Source organism: Schistocerca gregaria, chromosome 7, assembly GCF_023897955.1.
Source record: "Schistocerca gregaria isolate iqSchGreg1 chromosome 7, iqSchGreg1.2, whole genome shotgun sequence".
Classification (NCBI taxonomy): Eukaryota; Metazoa; Arthropoda; class Insecta; order Orthoptera; family Acrididae; genus Schistocerca; species Schistocerca gregaria.
In genome coordinates, this window is record NC_064926.1 from 332,668,072 (window position 1) to 332,689,776 (window position 21,705).

General features: G+C 44.1%; 1 protein-coding gene across 2 annotated transcripts in view; it reads right to left on the minus strand.

Moving 5' to 3' along the window:
- The window catches only part of LOC126282201 (cholinesterase 1-like), an 80,155-nt gene that overhangs the window by 37,989 nt on the left and 20,461 nt on the right, over window positions 1–21,705 (minus strand). For both annotated transcript variants that reach the window (XM_049981734.1, XM_049981735.1), the window contains 2 exons: window positions 13,372–13,557; window positions 7,880–8,079 (listed from right to left, as the gene is read on the minus strand). In XM_049981734.1, the coding sequence (XP_049837691.1) occupies window positions 7,880–8,079; window positions 13,372–13,557 (386 nt within the window). The remainder of the gene's footprint in view (window positions 1–7,879; window positions 8,080–13,371; window positions 13,558–21,705) is intronic.

Consider the following 21,705-nt stretch of genomic DNA (forward strand, 5'->3'; position numbering starts at 1 on the left):
AGCGGTGAGAATAATTAGCGTGGCTGCCTTTCTTGTAACTTTGCTAGTTATTAAGATATGTGCAGCACTCCTTTTTTTAAATAGTGCCCTATATCTTTTTCTAGTAATAAACTCCCTCTCCTCAAGTCATGTTCAAAACGTATCACAATGGGCGATTCAAATAAACATCACAATATTTAAAAAAAGTAACACGAAATTGTCTGTGTCTCTCATGTACTAGTACACGTTGCATTTGCTGAGGGAAACATAACTTGTCCACTTTCTGGAGTTGATAGTTAACAAGAACAAGCACAAAGAAAATGCAAACCGGTCGTTACTGTTCTGCTAACTAACATTCTCCATACGTCAGAAGTGTCTTTACCTTATCTTCGTTGGTGTAATTGTGTACACAAAAAACTGAAGACAGTTGACCGAATGACTGGTGTACAATTTTCTTGGGTTTCCATTTGTTTACTATTATTTCCAGCAAGCGAACGAGTCAGGTTACCCTGTGTAGCTGCTCTGTTTGCTACTGTACGAGAGTCAAGTGAATTTTGTTTTACATGGTGAAACGACTTTTGCTCGAAACATTTTTTCTGCTTCTGGACAAATACACTCCTGGAAATTGAAATAAGAACACCGTGAATTAATTGTCCCAGGAAGGGAAAACTTTATTGACACATTCCTGGGGTCAGATACATCACATGATCACACTGACAGAACCACAGGCACATAGACACAGGCAACAGAGCATGCACAATGTCGGCACTAGTACAGTGTATATCCACCTTTCGCAGCAATGCAGGCTGCTATTCTCCCATGGAGACGACCGTAGAGATGTTGGATGTAGTCCTGTGGAACGGCTTGCCATGCCATTTCCACCTGGCGCCTCAGTTGGACCAGCGTTCGTGCTGGACGTGCAGACCGCGTGAGACGACGCTTCATCCAGTCCCAAACATGCTCAATGGGGGACAGATCCGGAGATCTTGCTGGTCAGGGTAGTTGACTTACACCTTCTAGAGCACGTTGGGTGGCACGGGATACATGCAGACGTGCATTGTCCTGTTGGAACAGCAAGTTCCCTTGCCGGTCTAGGAATGGTAGAACGATGGGTTCGATGACGGTTTGGCTGTACCGTGCACTATTCAGTGTCCACTCGACGATCACCAGAGGTGTACGGCCAGTGTAGGAGATCGCTCCCCACACCATGATGCCGGGTGTTGGCCTTGTGTGCCTCGGTCGTATGCAGTCCTGATTGTGGCGCTCACCTGCACGGCGCCAAACACGCATACGACCATCATTAGCACCAAGGCAGAAGCGACTCTCATCGCTGAAGACGACACGTCTCCATTCGTCCCTCCATTCACGCCTGTCGCGACACCACTGGAGGCGGGCTGCACGATGTTGGGGCGTGAGCGGAAGACGGCCTAACGGTGTGCGGGACCGTAGCCTAGCTTCATGGAGATGGTTGCGAATGGTCCTCGCCGATACCCCAGGAGCAACAGTGTCCCTAATTTGCTGGGAAGTGGCGGTACGGTCCCCTACGGCACTGCGTAGGATCCTACGGTCTTGGCGGGCATCCGTGCGTCGCTGCGGTCCGGTCCCAGGTCGACGGGCACGTGCACCTTCCGCCGACCACTGGCGAAAACATCGATGTACTGTGGAGACCTCACGCCCCACGTGTTGAGCAATTCGGCGGTACGTCCACCCGGCCTCCCGCATGCCCACTATACGCCCTCGCTCAAAGTCCGTCAACTGCACATACGGTTCACGTCCACGCTGTCGCGGCATGCTACTAGTGTTAAAGACTGCGATGGAGCTCCGTATGCCACGTCAAACTGGGTGACACTGACGGCGGCGGTGCACAAATGCTACGCAGCTAGCGCCATTCGACGGCCAACACCGCGGTTCCTGGTGTGTCCGCTGTGCCGTGCGTGTGATCATTGCTTGTACAGCCCTCTCGCAGTGTCCGGAGCAAGTATGGTGGGTCTGACACACCGGTTTCAATGTGTTCTTTTTTCCATTTCCAGGAGTGTAGTTATTTGGGGTGGCCAAGATAAATGCGACCACGGTACACCCTTTCTACAGCCAGTTGGATTCAAGAACGGCATACAAAGCAGATCCTGTACATCTGGGGGTGATTCAGCAATAATTTAAGCATTTAGCAACTAGACAGAATCCGAGAAATACAAGTGTGTAAGCAGTTAGCAGCATGTCTATAAGTATGTAGAATTAATCCCAAGCCACCAGCAAATTACATAGAGCGGTACATTTTCTCCGACAGAAACCCTTAAACTTATCTATCACGTATTTATGCTTTGTCTAGTTGTTTTTAGATGGGTGATGACTTAACGACTACATCAGTCACCTGATGCAATTAAATAGTTTAGTCAGTTAAATGAAATTTCGCTGCGGTCTCAGTTTGCTTTTCGTTGTACAGGATGTTCGAAAATTCCCGTTACAAACTTCTAGGACTTATACAGAGGAATATGCCTGTTTTGTCAGACATGTCCAGTAGAAGAGACTACTCAAATATGTACCTCTTCTACGTAGCCAAATTCAAGGGAAGCTATCAATAATTAGAAGGAAATGGAAGTTAACGGCTAGTTTTCTGTCGATAATGAGGTCATTGCAAATGGAGCACAAAATTAGATTTCAAGATAATATTCACCGCATTTACTTTAAGCAACTTAGAGAACCGACAGCAGATGTATAACTGGATGGCTAGTCTAGGATCTAAACTACCGTCTTCGTGAATTGGAGCTCAGTCTCTTAACTATCGAGCCTTCTCGCTCCGTCTACTGCCCAAAACAAAATGTTATGTTAGGACGTTTTCAGTTGCTTGGCGATGAAGATTTCCTGCATACCCCACTGAAAAGTGTACTACCTCACCTAATCTGACTGTCACAGTCTCGTACCCCACCCGCCAGGTAGCGGGCGAGATAAATATTGACAGACTATCGGGATCTCATATTAATATATCAGACCGTGGGAAGGCATGAACTGCGGCCGTCCTTGCAAGGGACTCCTGGTTTGAATGGATGCTAGAGGGAAAGCCGGTAGAAATCGGAAAAAAAGATTTAGTAAGGAACACAAGAGATATATTCCGAAATGAGTACAGAACAAAGTATTCTTAATCGAGGGCAGCCTTCACTGACGTAGACAGATTCGCAGAATGTCATAGGCTATAGGAAGAAAAATGCCCTATAACTACACAGGTTTACCTCCATGACAGTGGTGAGAGAGAATACTGAACCACGAGAATTAGGACTTGGCAACGAATCGGAGCATCATTTCTAGACCTGCCCGAAGTAACGAACCGTTGAGCTTTACCCTAGCATCGCGGTGCTTATCTGCGGACAAGAGGCAGTCGCAGACGAAACGGCAGCTGGTGGACCTTCCAAGAAGACTTATTAGAATCTCTATTGGTCCGGTATGTCCAGGGACATCGGCTGGTGCGTACTTTTCAATTCAATAAACTTTACCAACAGCCATACACTTTAAGTTACTTAATTTTATTTTGAAAGCAATCAATTTCGGCAATTCATTTTGCCATCTTCAGGCCCCAAACGCTTTTTTCGGATCAACGAGCTTATAGTAAAGCATCATAAAACTGGATATCGTGAATCCAAACCGTTGTGCAGCTGCAATTCACGATATCCAGTTTTATGGTGCTATACGATAATCTCTCACCTGATTTCGTATTCATTAATGACTTCTCAGCTTATCCTTTGTTTCCAGCCTTGCGTGGCCGGCCGCCCACGCGTTCGTCACTGCACGTGGCGTTCTTGGGAGGCGTTGTAACATGGTGTGTTGTAAAACTACTAAATAATTTGAGAATGTGTTGGGAATGTGGATGATTCTGCTTGTCTTCTTTGTAGTATAGGTAAAAATAAAGCTGTCTTCAATAGTTACGTTGAATGTTACAGTGCTATACTAGATAAGGTCTTGTTGGATGTCGTATGCCCTCTCCTTCTTCCAATAATCTATCTGGTACCTCATGTCCATTAACAATTATTCGAGATCTTTATACACCGTGTTTTATGGACTATATGGCACTACCGACTATAAGACGCACCTTAATTTTTACGCAGTTTTTTTTAAAAAATAATATCTTTACTATTTCTATTATTAGGTTGCAAGGCCAGATTAGCAAAAATTCTTAGTCTATAAAACCAACTGACCTTTAAAGTCCCTAAAAATCTTCATTTGAACTTACTTTCTTCTTCTTCTTCTTCCTCCTCTTCGTCCTCACCAGTTTCCTCTTCATATACAAGTTGCTCTTCACTGCCATCGAGACCGCTACTCACGCCCCACTTCTTGAAAGATTTAACAATAATGTCTTCTCTCACTCTACACCACGACTATTTTATCCACTGACACACTTGTTTGCTTGTAGGTCGTTTTAATGCACCTTTCGGCGTGAATTCATGATGGATTTCATCCATCATCCACTTGTTCCATTCCTGTCTCATAAACAGATTGGTCCATTGATTGTGATCCGGCAAAATATCTCACGAAATAAGCCTCCAACGAAAAAACTACAAAGAACGAAACTAGTCTAGCTTGAAGGGGGAAACCAGATGGCGCTGTGGTTGGCCCGGTAGGTGGCGCTGCCAGAGGTCAAAAGGTTATCAACAGCGTTTTTTTTTTTTTTTTTTTAAATTGGAACCCCCATTTTTATTACATATTCTTGTAGTAAGTAAAGAAATATCAATGTTTTAGTTGGACCACTTTTTTCGCTTTGTGATAGATGGCGCTCTAACAGTCACAAACATATTGCTCACAATTTTAGACGAACAGTTGGCAACAGGTAGGTTTTTTAAATTGAAATAGAGGACTTAGGTACATTTGAACAATTTATTTCGGTTGTTCCAATGTGGTACATGTACCTTTGTGAACTTACCATTTTTGAGAACGCATGCTGTTACAGCGTGATTAGCTGTAAATACCACATTAATGCAATAAATGCTCAAAATTACGTCCGTCAACCTCTATGCATTTGGCAATACGTCGAACGACATTTCTCTCAATAGCGAGTAATTCGCCTTCCGTAATGTTCGCACCTGCATTGACAATGCGCTGACTCATGTCGTCATGCGTTGTCGGTGGATCACGTTAGCAAATATCCTTCAGCTTTCACCACAAAAAGAAATCGGAGACGTCATATCCGGTGAACGTGAGGGCCAATCCACCCGTCATGAAATATGCTATTCAACACCGCTTCAACCGCACACGAGCTATGTGCCGGACATCCATCATGTTGTAAGTACATCAACATTCTGTCATGCAGTGAAACATCTTGTAGTAACATCGGTAGAACATTACGTAGGAAATCAGCATACATTGCACCATTTAGATTGCTGTCGATAAAATGGAGGCCAATTATCCTTCCTCCCATAATGCCGCACTATACATTAACTCGCCAAGGTCGCTGATGTTCCTCTTGTCGCAGCTATCGTGGATTTTCCGTTGCCCAATGGTGCATATTATGCCGGTTTACGTTACCGCCGTTAGTGAATTACGCTTCGTCGCTAAATAGAACGCGTGCAAAAAATCTGTCATCGTCCCGTAACTTCTCTTGTGCCCAGTGGCAGAACTGTACACGACGTTCAAAGTCGTCGCCATGCAATTCCTGGTACATAGAAATATGGTACGGGTGCAATCGATGTTTATGTAGAATTCTCAACACCGACGTTTTTGAGATTCCCGATTCTCGCACAATCCGTCTGCTACTGGTGTGCGGATTAGCCCCGACAGCACCTAAAACACCTACTTTGGCATCATCATTTGTTGCACGTCGCCGGCCGCGGTGGTCTCGCGGTTCTAGGCGCGCAGTCCGGAACCGTGCGACTGCTACGGTCGCAGGTTCGAATCCTGCCTCGGGCATGGATGTGTGTGATGTTCTTAGGTTAGTTAGGTTTAAGTAGTTCTAAGTTCTAGGGGACTAATGACCACAGCAGTTGAGTCCCATAGTGCTCAGAGCCATTTTTTTTGTTCTTGCAGGTCATGGTTGACGTTTGACATGTGGCTGAACACTTCCTGTTTCCTTAAATGGCGTAACTATCCGGCGAACGGTCCGGACACTTGGATGATGTAGTCTAGGATACACAGCAGCTTACATAGCACACGCCCGTTGGGCATTTTGATCACAATAGCCACACATCAACACGATATCAACTTTTTCCGCAATTGGTCCATTTTAACACGGGTAATGTATCACAAAGCGAAAAAAGTGGTCCAACTAAAACATTCATATTTCTTTACGTACTACACGAGTATGTAATAAAAAATGAGGGCTCCTATTTAAAAAAAAAAAAACGCAGTTAATATCGCTTTGACCCATGGCAGCGCCATCTAGCGGGCCAACCATAGCGCCATCTGGTTTCCCCGTTCAAGCTAGACGAGTTTCGTTCTTTGTAGTTTTTTCGTTTGATGCTTATTTCGTGAGACATTTGGCGCGGTCACTATCAATGGACCACCCTGTACACTTCGAGTGGTTTATTTATCGAGACATTAAGAGGTTCCAATTGTGAAGTAAGTCCCCCCGGTAACAGCCGGCTCTGTATTTCCCTGTTTCAGTTTCTCTTTCACAGGAGTTTTCAAACGATTACTAAATTGAACTAGCGCAAGAAGAGAACTCTTCTTCAATAAAGCACCTTTCCTTCTCTCCACACACTGTTAATCCATAATTTCATACTGGCCTCTTCCATCCAGCCCCTGTCACGAACGTGAACAACACCTGGCGGTATTTCAGAAGGCTTTGGCAGTATTTTGCGTTTGACAATGGTCACTGGATTAAGTTTGGTACCGTCAGCACAGCATGAAAAGAAAACAGTGTAGTGTAGTTTTTCACGACCACTTGTTTTTATAGATTTAATTTTAGCGCCTTTCATGGAAACAATTCTGTTACTCGGCACATCGATGTCAGAGGAGCTTCATCCATATTTGCCATGTGGCTTAGTTCCACGCTAGTTGTCTTTCGGTGCTGAATAATAAAGCGACAGAAAGGTAATATTTTCTCTTCATACTCGTGTGGCATTTTCTGAGATATTTTGATTTTGTTTCGCGTGAAAGCCCACGACGCTTCATTAACCTGTAGCATTAACCAATACCCTTAGGGTCTGTTAAGCACCAAAGTAGCACTAGCTTACAAGCGTGTCATTTGAATCATTTTTGTATTAATTCCAATGCGAATTTGACGGTGTCCTTGAATCAATTTTAATACGTGATCTTCTAGTTTTCATCGTCTTGCATTCAGTCCTGTGTTTGCACATTTAGTCTTCCTCATTTTTTCAGTTCTTCTTTACTAGCCCGCGAATCGCGAATGGTTTTCTATCGGTGGAGGGTCGAAATGCTGCTAAGCTGCTCTGTTTCAACACCGTTCTGCATGTGCCATTAATTTCAATTTATAGCTCCCATCATATGAATGCTTTTATTTTTTTCTATTACCAGCTACTAACAAAAATTTTGTACTGTTACCGATAACACGAATCACTTTTTATTCAAGTTCACTGTCACCGTAGACTGCAATAGCCTAGACAGTGCTCTGGGTTTATGATGGCGGATCTGGAGGGAGTTAGTGTTAGCAAGCTTGTGAATTCCCGCAACTCACGTTCGTCGCATCGGTGCACTACTGCTGCCAGTTGAATCCAATGTTGCCAGATAGAGATAGGTTTCCCGCAGCATTGAATATATTGCCATTTGGAAGACTGGTGGGAATTTTAAATCAAGCACTGGAAATGTTTATATTAATTTAGAGCATAAGAAGCACCTGAATTTTGGAGGAAATTTTTCGAAAAAAAGAAGTGCGTCTTACAGTCCGTAAAGTACGGTAGCTGGGTAATAGTACTCTAAGTGGATATTACGGGTGCTTGTAGTATAAACCTGCTGGAGTTACCTCTGGTGTGATGATGTCGTCATCGTGGGATACGAGGTCCTGTGGGTCCACCGTTAGCAGGAAGTCTCGCAGCTCCTGAGAGTTGTTCGCTGTGAAGCCCAGGACCTCCGCCAGGCGGAACGCCTTGGCCGCTGGGTCTGGCATTATTCCCCAGGGGCTGGCCGCTTCTCCACTGTGGATTATGGCGCTACGGAAGAGGCCTGTGGGGTAAAACAAACGCACTGCCACTGCATGTACCTCTGAGACCGTGAAACCAACCGAGAGCTGCGTCGGTGGTCACCGTTATCTGCAGTAGAAGTGTGTATTGTGACTTCACAGTGTACAGGGTGGTCACAAACAGTCTGGGAAGCTTGTAAGCGTGCTGAGAGATAACTGTTAAGAAAAAAAATCTATACGTTGCGACGTTTTCCGAGAAATTTAGCCTTGTAGTTAGCCAAGTAGAGGTGCTCGCAAATTCAAGCACTTGCAAGCGCTAAAATGCGGTAATGCACAGACATCTATGGGTCCGTGAATTACCACTTGTTCAAATGCTCATTATCAGTTAAAATGTGCCTTTTTTTGGAAGCGATAAATTTAAGCTAGGTGAGTAAAAGCTACGTTTGTTCGGTTTTAGGAAATCGAACGAGGAACACGTTTGGCGACACTGTCTCGGACGGGCTGCTTGAATTGGCTAACTTCAGTGCTAAATAACTAGGAAACGGCGCAACTTGCCAGACTGATTTCTTATCTATTATTTCTTAGTACAGTCTCCCCTGCAACACCGTTCGAAGCTTTTCAGGCTGTTTCTAGCCACCCTGTATATACAGCGTGGATAGCTGTCAAGAGTGCATGTGTGCATCTACTGAACCAGACGTATGTATGATATACGAGATGAGGGTGCAGTTTAAAGCATGTTATGCCTCGGAAATAAGGTGGAACTTTACGTTTCTTTGTATGCGAAGCATTTGAAAAATGAAGTTTCAAACCAAATTCTGCGACTGTCTGGGCTGCAGAATTCCATAGCTCTGCTGTTGACTGCGGAAAAGCAGACTTCTGCGAAAAAGTCTGGTGTGCAACTGCAAGCGAAAAGCGTATGAGAACACCAAGCAGCATGTAGCAATTTTAGTAAAGGCGGTAGGAAGAACTGAAAGGTGGATAAAATATATATGCTAGAATACCTGAGTGAAGATAGGTGTTGTTCATGGACTGAAGAATGTTTTTTTTTTTTTTTTTGATCTGTAGTTTCTTGTGTAATGACATTAATGATGAACCAGTATCAGAATTTATTAGACGATAACTAAACGTGTTTAGAATTGCTATAGTCACGTCATAACCACAATCAAGACCAAATCCGAAAGCATTGTTCTCAATGAAGTACTGAAAGTGCTTTAATTGCAAATACCAACGAACAGACAGGGCAGAACTGCCTCTTTCAAGGTGAAGCTGCTGTTTATACAAACATAGAATATTCAAGAATAAAAAAATATTACAAGTATAAGAAATTTCGAGAACTTTTCTAGAAGTGATCAATTGTAAATAACAAACATTTAGTGGTGATCGATTAGACTGTTTCTGCCGTTCCTACGCACGTACGGTTCGTGGTGACTTGTGGCCTCTCGTGGCAGTTGGTGATCCGAAGATACCCTTGAACTCCCGCAGTGATTATGATTGTCGCTGGTATGTATATTTCTTTTGTGAGTCCTATTAGCTTCACAGTTTAACTGAGCATTTAGATTGACGACCAGAGCTCATTTCGTCCATAAAGGAGGGGATAAGCTCGTTTTCAACGGCAAGCAACTTCCCAGAGCAATGTTGGGTATATGTACTTGTTGGAATGGCTTCGCCAATCTGAAATTCTGGTCTTCCACATTATGTGACTGTTTGTGATACCTGCAAGAAGGCCCATGTGAGAATAATCTGATGACAACATTCTGTTAAAACACAAATTAGAAGGGCAATCATGTCTTCGAATGAAACACTTTGAATAAGGTTTTGAATTCACGACATCCGGGAATATATGGCACTGTATGACAGCATCGTTTATTTTTGAGAGATGCATATGGGACCTGAAGATGGCGTAGTGGAATGCCGAAACTGGTTGTAAGAATAAAATAACATCTCAATTGCACGGCTGTTGGCAAATTTCATTGATAATTACTTGGCCAACCGATGTTTCATGTCCATGACGGATCAACATAAATTAGAAGGGCTGATTTCTATCATTGACAGTTATTCTTGCAATATCTGTTACTGTCGGCTGGACGTATTTCCCATTTGAACCTTCAGTACACTCGCTTGAGTATCGTGGAAAATAGCCTTTTTTAGCTAGTGATGATAAGCATTCGACACTACAGGTAAATAAGCCCTTGAGTTGACTAGCAGCCGGACAGTTTGTATGCCGATGAGGACGTCAATAAGATTTCCTGACCTTTTGGTAGCCGCCGTTCACAGAGTATTTTCATCTGTACCGACCTCACCTCCATAGATGGTCGCATCACTTCCTTTTCCTGAATTTGGCGGCTATGCGAGCAGTTGGTATCTCTGTATGGCAACTGGGAATAGCTACAGCGTGTTGGGGAGTGAGCGCGGCCTGGCTACACTAATAGGATTCGTCCAACACTCGAATACAATCGTCTGCAGTTGACTAGTGTGAACAGGACTGTTGTGATGGTTATTGTCTTGCAGCGTAGTATTGTCGAAGACTTGTCTTGTGGTGCATTCGACTGGTGACGAAGGTAGGTGCTAAAGATCGATACACTTCTTCTTCAACATTATCCTATCAGCTCCTGATACACGAGGTCGACATTTATGTTTTCTCTCGCTTATTCGATGTTTTCTCTCGCTTATTCGATCCGACAGTTCTGGATAGCGGAGAGAGGAATATGAGGTAGGATTCCACAAATACTATAGGGACCACATTCTAAGTCGGTCATTACCCTCCTCTTTCCAGTTGCGTTTCCTCAATGTGCTGGCACCACTTCATGAATTCCTCGTTTCTTGTGACGTCCTTTACCAGCAGAGCCTGGTACAAGTCTTTTGTGGCTGCTTTCATCAAATGTGAGATTTTGTTGGCTTCTGTCATATTTGAATGCACAATGTGGCATAGGGCCAAAACATTTTGTTTGTAAGACTGAGTCGTTTCCCAACGACGTTGACCCTTGTTCTTCAGCTGTTCTCCCACCAAGTGGACTTGTTGCACCGAAAGTTTTCTGCAGTTCGTTCTGGAATTTGTTCCAGGTATCGAGCTTCTCTCCGTTGTTTTCGGACCATCGCTGGGCTGTGTTGTCCAAGTAAAAGTACACGTTTACTAAACACATGGTACGAAGCGTGTTTTTTAAGTCAGTACCGTTTTGAAATTAAAATAAAAGACGTGCTAAGATATCTCAATAATTTTATTTTTACATGAAAGCCTGTACCTTAAACTACGCATTGACGCCATTACAGTCTGATTCTTCCTTGTTGTGTACTGAGTGTTTAAGGTACCTTCTATAATCGTGAGTGCCGCCGACTGTGAAGTACGGGATGTTATAAGATTTCTCAGTGCTAAAGTCCTAAGAGCGATCGATATTCATCGTGAGATCTGTGCAGTTTACGGAGAAAACATTATGAGTGATGGAATGATAAGAAAGTGGGTGAGAGCATTTAAAGATGCCCGCAAAAATGTGAATGATGAACAACAGAGTGGGTGTCCTTCGGTCTTAATGAAAGTTTGGTGCAGGAAGTGGACAATAAGGTGACAGAAAACAGATGCTTTACGATTTTCTCCTTGCGGGATGACTTTCCTAATGTTTCTCGTTGTGTTTTGTATGGCACTGTGACCAAGCACTTGAATTACCGAAAATTGTGCGCACGTTGGGTACCGAAAATGTTGACGGATGTGCACAAAACCAAACGTTTAGACAGTGCATTTACTTTCCTTGAGCGGTACCACAACGACGGTGAAGATTTCTTAAGCCAAACTGTTACGGGCGATGAAACATGGGTGGCCTACGTCACACCAGAATCAAAGCAACAGTCCATGGAAGTTGAGCAAGGCCATCGTTTTGCTGCAAGACAATGCCCGTTCGCACGTGGCGAATCAGGCCAAAGATCTCATCACATTTTTTCGATGGGAAACTCTAGATCATCCTCCGTACAGCCCCGATCTTACGCCCAGTGACTACCATCTGTTGCTGCACTTGAAGAAACATCTGGGCGGTCAACGTCTTCAAGACGATGACGAAGTCAAAACAGTGGTTAACAAGTCAGGCGGCAGACTTCTATGAGGAGGGTATTCAAAAACTGGTACAACGTTACACAAGTGCCTCAATATTGACGGAAATTGTGTAGAAAAGTAGAGTAAGGTACTGGCTTTCATGTAAAAATAACATTATTTAGATATCTTAGCACGTCTTTTTTTAATTTCAAAACGGTACTTACTTAAAAAAACACGCCTCGTATCACCAACTGTTGTATCTGTCAACTCGGTCGAACCTCTTCACCCACTTTGGCGAGCCCTGATCATCGTCTGCAGAAAACACTGATGAATGTCTGATGTGCAGCTGACTTACAGTTTTTTTGGAATCCATTGGTCTCTAGAACGTGTCGACCTTGGGAACTATGTACCGCTTGTACTCTGGTTCCTGCCCGTGTAGGCAATGGCTTTTTCGTTGCCTAATGGGAGCCACGGTATTGTAGACGTTTCAAAGTACCCGGCGTCTCCACCAAAAAATGTCACGTTGTAACTACAATCAAATTCAAAGCAGTAAGCAGGGTTCAGGAAGTACAACACCTACCACTGGAAGCACATTCATTACAGACACAACGTACAGACAGAACAGAATTGCATCCTGGAGGGCAGATGCTGCTATTTATATAAACATGGAATATTTCAGAATATGCAAACATTACAAGCATATAAACATGTCGAGTTGTACTGGGGACCCACGACATGCCAGCCAGAAATGCTAATCGTTTCTCCCCATAGCATCCAAAACAGTTCGCGGCAATCATATGTTTCCTGAGCTCATGAAAACCCCAATCCATAGCATAAAAACAGGAAAAAGAAGAGACTGTGTGAAGAAATCGAGTCCAAGATATTTGAATTACTAGTTGACAACAGCAGCAATGAGATGAGCTGTGAGCAACACTTTATGACTTAGTTATATGTTCAGGTGTCATTAACACTCACCAGTCCCACACTGATGAAACCCTTTTGCTGACGCACACAATTTTACGAACTGGGTTAAATAAACTGGTAAGCATACAAAGCAATCATTGAGAACCAGAGTACTAAGTACGACAATGCAAAAAACTTCCGTAACACGAAACGATGTAATCTCTCCTGAGTCCGCTACGTTTGCGGAGACTTCGGTACTAGATTTTTCGGACACTAGGAAATCAATGTAGACGAGACAACAGAAACCTGATGCACTATTAAAGGCCTTCATCGCGACGCCCTGCCCAATTTCGAGTGTCGTTAGTGAAACTCATAAGGTGCGCCACTCTTGTCTGGAATGGGCTGATGTACGGACCTGCAGCGAGAGGCGATAACACCAGGTGTGATGCAGAGCAGCCCCCAGAACTCTCGCCGCCGATGGTCACCTGGTTGGGGTCCCCGCCAAATGCGGCGATGTTCTGCTGTACCCACTGCAGGGCCATCACCATGTCCTTCATGCCGGCGTTCCCAGGGATCACGTCGTCACCAGTGCTCAGCAAGCCTGCAAATGACGTCATAGTGCAACCATTAAAAATTGGGTCATTCCAATTCCTCCCTTCCCTCTTCTTTCCCTCCCTCCCTCCCTCCCTCCCTCCCTCCCCCCCCCCCCTCTCTCTCTATCTCTCTCTCTATCTCTCTCTTTCTCATACCACACACACACACACACACACACACACGTTCACATGTAACTGCTGACATCATATGGTCAATGTAGCTCAGCGTCCAGTGGAGCTTATTGGACTTGAAAGCCGTTACGAGTTTTCTTGGTGGATCATCTGTCACATTTACAACGTTAAGGCACGGCTTAGTTTTGTGAGCCATTTATGTATTTTGCTGTTGTGTAAAGAGCAGCGAAATAAATCAGTTTTTTTTTACACCGATCAGGTGTCAGACAATGAGCGCAAGGTTATCGGTATTTCTCCAAAATGAACCATAGAAACAACAGGAAATAGTTGTCATTAAACGGATCAGGAAACAATCGTACGTTGGCATTATGATCTCTGATTGTTTGGAGGAACACAGGTGAACACGAAATAGGTCTTGAATAACGAACTTGTTCTCGCTTGGAGCAGCATGATGGTAACTTGGTGGAACAATGATGCTTGTAGAAGGTCTAGAAGACTTATACATTGTACTTGACAAGAAGAACCGTTTTATCATGCAAACGTGGTGTACCTTTCATGGCCATTGTGTTTCGCTAACAAGACAGAAACTGAGATTGTGCTGATTAATTTTGTGTCGAATGTCATGCGTCCATCTGAATTTGATCTGTTTCTCTCATAAGTATGCCGCTGAACAGTTATTTGGATAAGATATATCAATAGATCTCGAACTGAAGGATGAAGTCGGACATAGTGTCAGATCATACAATACGTTAATTTTTTTATACCGATTTTCTGCAACTTTCGAGATTTATTTTGTCATTTCTCCTGTGGGACCAAATTCTAGCATCTCAGCCGATGGAGATCTAAACGAGGCGAAAAGTAGTAGTATTATTAGTTGTTCGTGATTAGCTTTTAAATAAATGATTGCAGAATTAATTTATTCCGAAGGGTTCTTTGATCAAGTTATTATTTATTTTGATGCCTTCTTCATCGGCTTCTACAAACCGAGAGCTACCATATGGCGTGTAGCATAGGTTTCGCAGTCCATCAGAATTAATTTCCCCTTTTCTCATTCCATTTACGAAATAAGAATTGTTCGTTGCCGTAGCCAACTACACAAATCACTACCGCGAACCAAGAAGCGTGCGAAAACCAAGGTCGATGTTAAGTTTATGTCCTAAGTGGTAGGGAGAGAGATTTAACGTATTGTCAGTGCCAAGATCATATTAAAAATAATCAAGAGTTACAATTAAAAATCCAGGTACAGACAGCGAGATATCAGTTGTATTTGCGAATGGGCGTTTGGGGCTTCAGTAACAAGACGTGAACTGCCGACCCAAACGCCGGGCGAGATGTGTTTATCGTTCAGCAGGCTAACGGCAGTCCTTATCTTTGCTGCGACATCTGGAGTCGCTGTCTCCGAAAGCTGAACTTCCTGCTCTGCAGATAAGACTGCCGCCACACACTGTGCCTGCATCAGTGATTAGATTAGTACTTGTTCCATAGATCATGAATACGACGCTTCGTAATGATGTGGAACGTGTCAGGTTAATAAAAGGTGTTTACACAAGGTGCTATACCCTACTGGCCATTAAAATTGCTGCACCAAGAAGAAATGCATATGATAAACGGGTATTCATTGGACAAATATATTATGCTAGAACAGACATGTCATTACATTTTCACGCAATTTGGGTGCATAGATCTTGAGAAATCTGTACCCAGAACAACCACCTCTGGCCGTAATAACGGCCTTGGTACGCCTGGGTATTAAGTCAAACAGAGCTTGGACGGCGTGTACAGGTACAGCTGCCCATGCAGCTTCGACACGATACCACAGTTCATCAAGAGAAGTGACTGGCGTATTGTGACGAGCCAGTTGCTCGGCCACCATTGATCAGACGTTTTCAATTGGTGAAAGATCTGGAGAATGTGCTGGCCAGGGCAGCAGTCGAACATTTTCTGTATCCGGAAAGGCCCGTACAGGACCTGCAACATGCGGTCGTGCATTATCCTACTGAAATGTAGGGTTTCGCAGGGATCGAATGAAGGGTAGAGCCACGGGTCGTAAGTCATCTGAAATGTAACGTCCACTGTTCAAAGTGCTGCCAATGCGAACAAGAGGTGACCGAGACATGAACCAATGACACCCCATACCATCACGCCGGGTGATACGCCAGTATGGCGATGACGAATGCACGCTTCCAATGTGCGTTCACCGCGATGTCACCAAACACGGATGCGACCATCATGATGCTCTTAACAGAACCTGGATTCATTCGAAAAAATGACGTGTTTCCATTTGTGCACCCTGGTTCGTCGTTGAGTACACCATCGCAGGCGCTCCTGTCTGTGATGAGCGTCAAGGGTAACCGCAGCCATGGTCTCCGAGCTGATAGTCCATGTTGCTGCAAACGTCGTCGAGCTGTTCGTGCAGATGGTTGTTGTCTTGCAAACGTCCCCATCTGTTGACACAGGGATCGAGGCGTGGCTGCACGATCCGTTACAGCCATGCGGATAAGATGCCTGTCATCTCAACTGCTAGTGATACGAGGCCATTGGGATCTAGAACGGCGTTCCGTATTACGCTCCTGAACCCACCGATTCCATATTCTGCTAACAGTCATTGGATCTCGAACAACGCGAGCAACAATCTCGCGATACGATAATTCGCAATCGAGATAGGCTACAATCCGACCTTTATCAAAGCCGGAAACGTGATGATACGCATTTCTCCTCCTTACACGAGGCATCACAACAACGTTTCACCAGGTAACGCCGATCAACTGCTATTTGTGTATGAGAGATCGGTTGGAAACTTTCCTCATGCCAGCACGTTGTAGGATCTTCCACCGGCGCCAACCTTATGTGAATGCTCTGAAAAGCTAATCATTTTCATATCACAGCATCTTCTTCCTGTCGGTTAAATTTTGCGTCTGTAGCGCGTCATCTTCGTGGTGTAGCAATTTTAATGGCCAGTGGTGTAGACTACAGTCAGCTCCCTGGAGGCACACAGACTCTCTGTCACCAAAAATATCTCTCGTAAGGGCCAGTGCTGAAAAATGGGGGCTGTTTTAGGGACAGCGATGGCGTAATCCTTACTCAATGTGTCCAAGGCTTTTATACATGAACAGGTACGAGTACCCAGATGTTTTGAAGAACAAGCTTCTTTCTTCCAGCATTGCCAAATACAGTAAAAGGCCGGGGAAGTCTGCACGTGTTCTCTTTCGCTAAGGCTGTGCACCAATTCAGCTGGTGAACGCGACACAGGAGTTTATTTGTGGATCCTGGCGATTTATCTCTTTCTCCAGCGATGAAAGACACACTCAGTGGATGCACACTCACCGGTCATGGCGTTATTACATCAGCAATTTACCGCTGGTCAAAACAGATTTCTAAAGGAGTGTCCACAGTGGCGACGCTGTGAACAAAAAATGCATTCGACAGTTCATGTAGTACGGTGTGTGAGGAAAGTTGTTGTGGAGCTGATTAGTGCGGTATTCCGTGTGGTACATCATTTGAGGGCTTAAGATCGTGTGCGAGTAGTTGGACGACTGGGAGGTGGTCAAAGTGTTGCTGCTGTGTCTATAGTAATGGGTGCGTCCAAAAGTGTCATCTTGCTGCTGCTGAAGGAGCAAATGCTGAGCGAAAGCTTGCTGGTAGTCGTAGACGGACCACCACACCTCAAGAGGGTCGGCACGTATCCCTAGTGGAGAAACGGGACAGACAGCTCATACCTAGCCTGACCACTACATACCTTGCAGTCGCCACTGGTGCCTCTGCCAGAACCATTTCATGACTATTAAATCAGGCTGCTTCGTATGCTCGGAAGCGTTTCAAATGCATCCCACTTTAACCACGTCATCGTCGAGAAAGAGTTCCCTGGTGTAGAGTGCGTAAAACAGTGTTGGTTGCGGTCAGGAACAGTGTTCTAGAGTGATGTCTCCGTCGAATGCTGCTTTACTGTGGCAGAGTGGTTCTGGCCACATCTACATCTACTTGATTACTGTGCTTTTCACAATAAAGAGCCTGGCAGAGGGTTCAATGAACCACCTTCAAGCTGTCTCTGTACCGTTCCACTCTCGAAAGGCACGCGGGAGAAACGAGTACCGACATTTTTCTATGCGAGCCCTGATTTCTCTTATTTTATCGTGGTGATCATTTCTCCCAATGTAGGTGGGTGCCAACGGAATGTTTTTGCAGTCGGAGGAAAAAACTGGTGATTGAAATTTCGTGAGAAGATCCCGTCGCAGCGAAAAACGCCTTTGTCTCAATGATTGCTACTCCAATTAACGTACCATGTCTGTGACACTATCTCCCCTATTTCGCGATAATACAAAATGAACTGCCCTTCTTTGTACTTTTTCGATATCAGTCCCACCTGATGCGGATCCCACATTACACAGCAATACCCCAGAACAGGGCGGAGAAGCGTGGTGTAAGCAGTCTCTTTAGTAGACCTGTTGCACCTTCTAAGTGTTCTGCCAATGAATCGCAGTCTTTGGTTTGCTCTACCCACATTATTATCTAAGTGATCATTCCAATTTAGATTATTTGTAATTGTAATCCCTAAGTATTTAGCTGAATTTACAGCCTTCAGATTTGTGTGACTTATCGCGTAATCGAAATTTAGCTGATTTCTTTTAGTAGTCATGTAAATAACTTCACACTTTTCTTTATTCAGGGTCAATTGCTTCTTTTCGTACCATACAGATATCTTATCTAAATCATTTTGCAAGTCGTTTTGATATATGATGACTTTAAAAGACGGTAAATAACAGCATCATCTGCAAACAATCTAAGACGGTTACTGAGATTGTCTCCTATGTCGTTAATATAGATCAGGAACAATAGAGGGCCTATAACACTTCCTTGGGGAACGCCGGACATTGCTTCTGTTTTACTCGATGACTTTCCGTCTACTACTACGAACTGTGACCTTTCTTACAGGAAATCACGAATCCAGGCGCACAACTGAGGCGATACTCCGTAGGCACGCAGTATGGTTAGAAGACGCTTATGAGGAACGATGTCGAAAGCCTTCTGGAAATCTAGAAATTTGGAATCAATTTGACATCCCTTGTCAATAGCACTTATTACTTCATGAGAATAAAGAGCTTGTTGTGTTTCACAAGAACGATATTTTCTGAATCTGTACTGACTACGTGTCAAAAAAGTCGTTTTCTTCGAGGTACTTCATAATGTCCGAATACAGTATATGTTCCAAAACCCTACTGCAAATCGACGTTAGTGAATAGGCCTGTAATCCAGCGGATTACTCCTACTTCCCTTTTTGGGTGTTGATGAGACTTGAGCAATTTTCCAGTCTTTAGATACGGATCTTTCTGTGAGCGAGTGGTTGAATATAATTGCTAAATATGGAGCTATTTTATCAGGATACTCTGAGAGGACCTAACTGGTATTCAATCTGGACTGGAGGCCCTGCCTTTATTAAGTGATTTAACCTGCTTTGTTACACCGAGGATATCTACTTCCACGTTTCTCATCAGTTCGTGTGGGGAGAGAGGGGAACGCTTTGCGCACCTCAGAATGTTCAAGAAGGTCCTCGGTAAGGCCCAAGCGTTATGGTGTTGGCAGGCACTGCGCACAATGGGCAAACACACATGCGTATCTTTGCGCGATCTACCGTTACAGCTCGGCGGTAATGCACAGAGATTATTCTGAATCATGTCCGTCTCTTTAGAGTGCGGGAGGTCCCGACTTTCCGTTTCTGGACGCGAATACCAGCCCACGTAAGACCGATGGGGTGTAGGACAGACTGTACAATGAAGAACGTATGGAATGGCCTGCGTGTTATAGACCATGCCTTTAATCCTCTTGGCAGACATGTTTCTCAGTGAAGACGCTCTCCCTGAACTGTGCAAGAAGCGAAAACCGCCTCGAGAGAGCCGGCCGGTGTGGCCAAGCGGTTCTAGGCGCTTCAGTCTGGGACCGCGCGACCGCTACGGTCGCAGGTTCGAATCCTGCCTCGGGCATGGATGTGTGTGATGTTCATAGGTTAGATAGGTTTAAGTAGTTCTAAGTTCTAGGGGACTGATGACCTCAGATGTTAAGTCCCATAGTGCTCAGTGCCATTTGAACCATTTTTTTTGAACCGCCTTGAGAGAGGAGTGGAACAATATCCCCCAACGATTCCTAAACAATTTGTTAGCCAGCATAAATAACTGGTGCAAAATGTGCATTAGTGCCTAAGAAGTGTGTATTCCTCACCGAGAGTCCGATATCGACCTTTACATTGGTATTCTGACCTGTGTTAAACATGAATGGTAGGCCTATTTATGTCTGTTATCCTGCTTTCCTACCTATACAATTTTTCGCTGTATATATATATCACTCCACCTCTGATATGTATTTACATTGTTTCATGTCGTCCGTCATTGCCTGTGATTATTCCCGTCAAACAACGTCTCTGTTCAGTAGCAATACATATTTTTTGTGATTATTTTGTGAACACGAAAATAGAAGACCTTAGAAATTTAACGTATGCACGGATCACAAGGATAGTATCTAAACTACAGCTTTGAAATGATATGCTACATGCTCACGAATCAACAGTGATCCAGAAAATGTAGAATACATTTCTTTGTTTCCGTCCATGATGACGAACTTTTTAAGTCCTTAGTCTACCGGTTTCGGTTAGTAACGACCACCTTCAGAGCTGTTTTAAAAACTTGTCCTAATATAAAGGAGTCATAGTGGCATCGTCAAAACATAAACACAAAATCATCTCAGCATCGTCACATATAAATTAAATATCGTATATACTAGACTCACTTTGTTAACAACGCTACTGTTCAAAACAAACTGAGCGGAATTGATATTTATCTTTTGACGATTCCTGTATGGTCCATTATATTAGGACATGTGTTTAAAACAGATCTGAAGATGGTCATTGCTGACTGAAATTGGTAGTCTGAGGACCTAACAAATTTGTGATTAGAGATGGAAATGAAACTTATCCTATATACAAATTTATTGAAATAACTTACAGGATCTGTAGATTTTGTAGCAAACAGCCTCAAGTTTAATTCACGTAGTACATCAGCGTGGTGCACTGTTAAAGCGGCTCATTTCACTGCTGCAGCGCGTGCTTGCTGTGTGTTTTGGTTTCATGAAACGAAATCTGTAACAACGGTTCTGCGTAAATTTCACACCGAATACGCTAAAGATCGTCCAGGCAGGCCTACATATTACTCTTGGCACCAGAACTTTGTTGAGACTGGTTGTTGACTACGACATGATAAATAATCACCAGATTGCCCGAGTATTGATTATTACGTCGAACAAGTTAGGGAGAGCTTTGCCCGCAGTCCACAAGAATCAACGCGATGTGCGTCTCGTGAGACGGGCATTCCACAAAAGTTTGTTTGGCGAGTGCTGCGTAGACGTTTACACTTGAAACCATCCAGATTCACAATGGCACAGCACATTAGTGATGCAGGTAAGACTGCTTGTGGGGAGTGGCCGTGAAGAACCAATCACATGGCCACCTCACCCCTCAAACTTGACACCACTGGATTTCTTTCTCTGCAGTTTTATTAAAGACCGTGTGATAGTTCCTCCCCTACTAAACAATTTAGCCGACCTGAGAAATCGAGCTGCATGGGATTAGCCGAGCGGTTTAAGGCGTTGCAGTCATGGACTGTGTGGCTGGTCCCGGCGTAGGTTCGAGTCCTCCCTCGGCATGGGTGTGTGTATTTGTCCTTAGGATAATGTAGTTCAAGTAGTGTGTAAGCTTAGGGACTGTTGACCTTAGCAGTTAAGTCCCATAAGATTTCACATATATTTGAACATTTGAGAAATCGAATCTACCCTCCCATTGCACAAGTTACACCCGACTTGCTGCAACGAGTGTGGAAGGAAATGATCACCGGTGGGATGTTCGCCGCATCACAAACAGTAGTCAAATCGAATCAAAACGACAGCTGACGCCTTTATCTGTAACTTGAGGTTGTTTCCTATAAAATGACACATCTGACGATTCTGTAAGTTACCTCAATAAATTTCAACTCATTGCAGAGTTT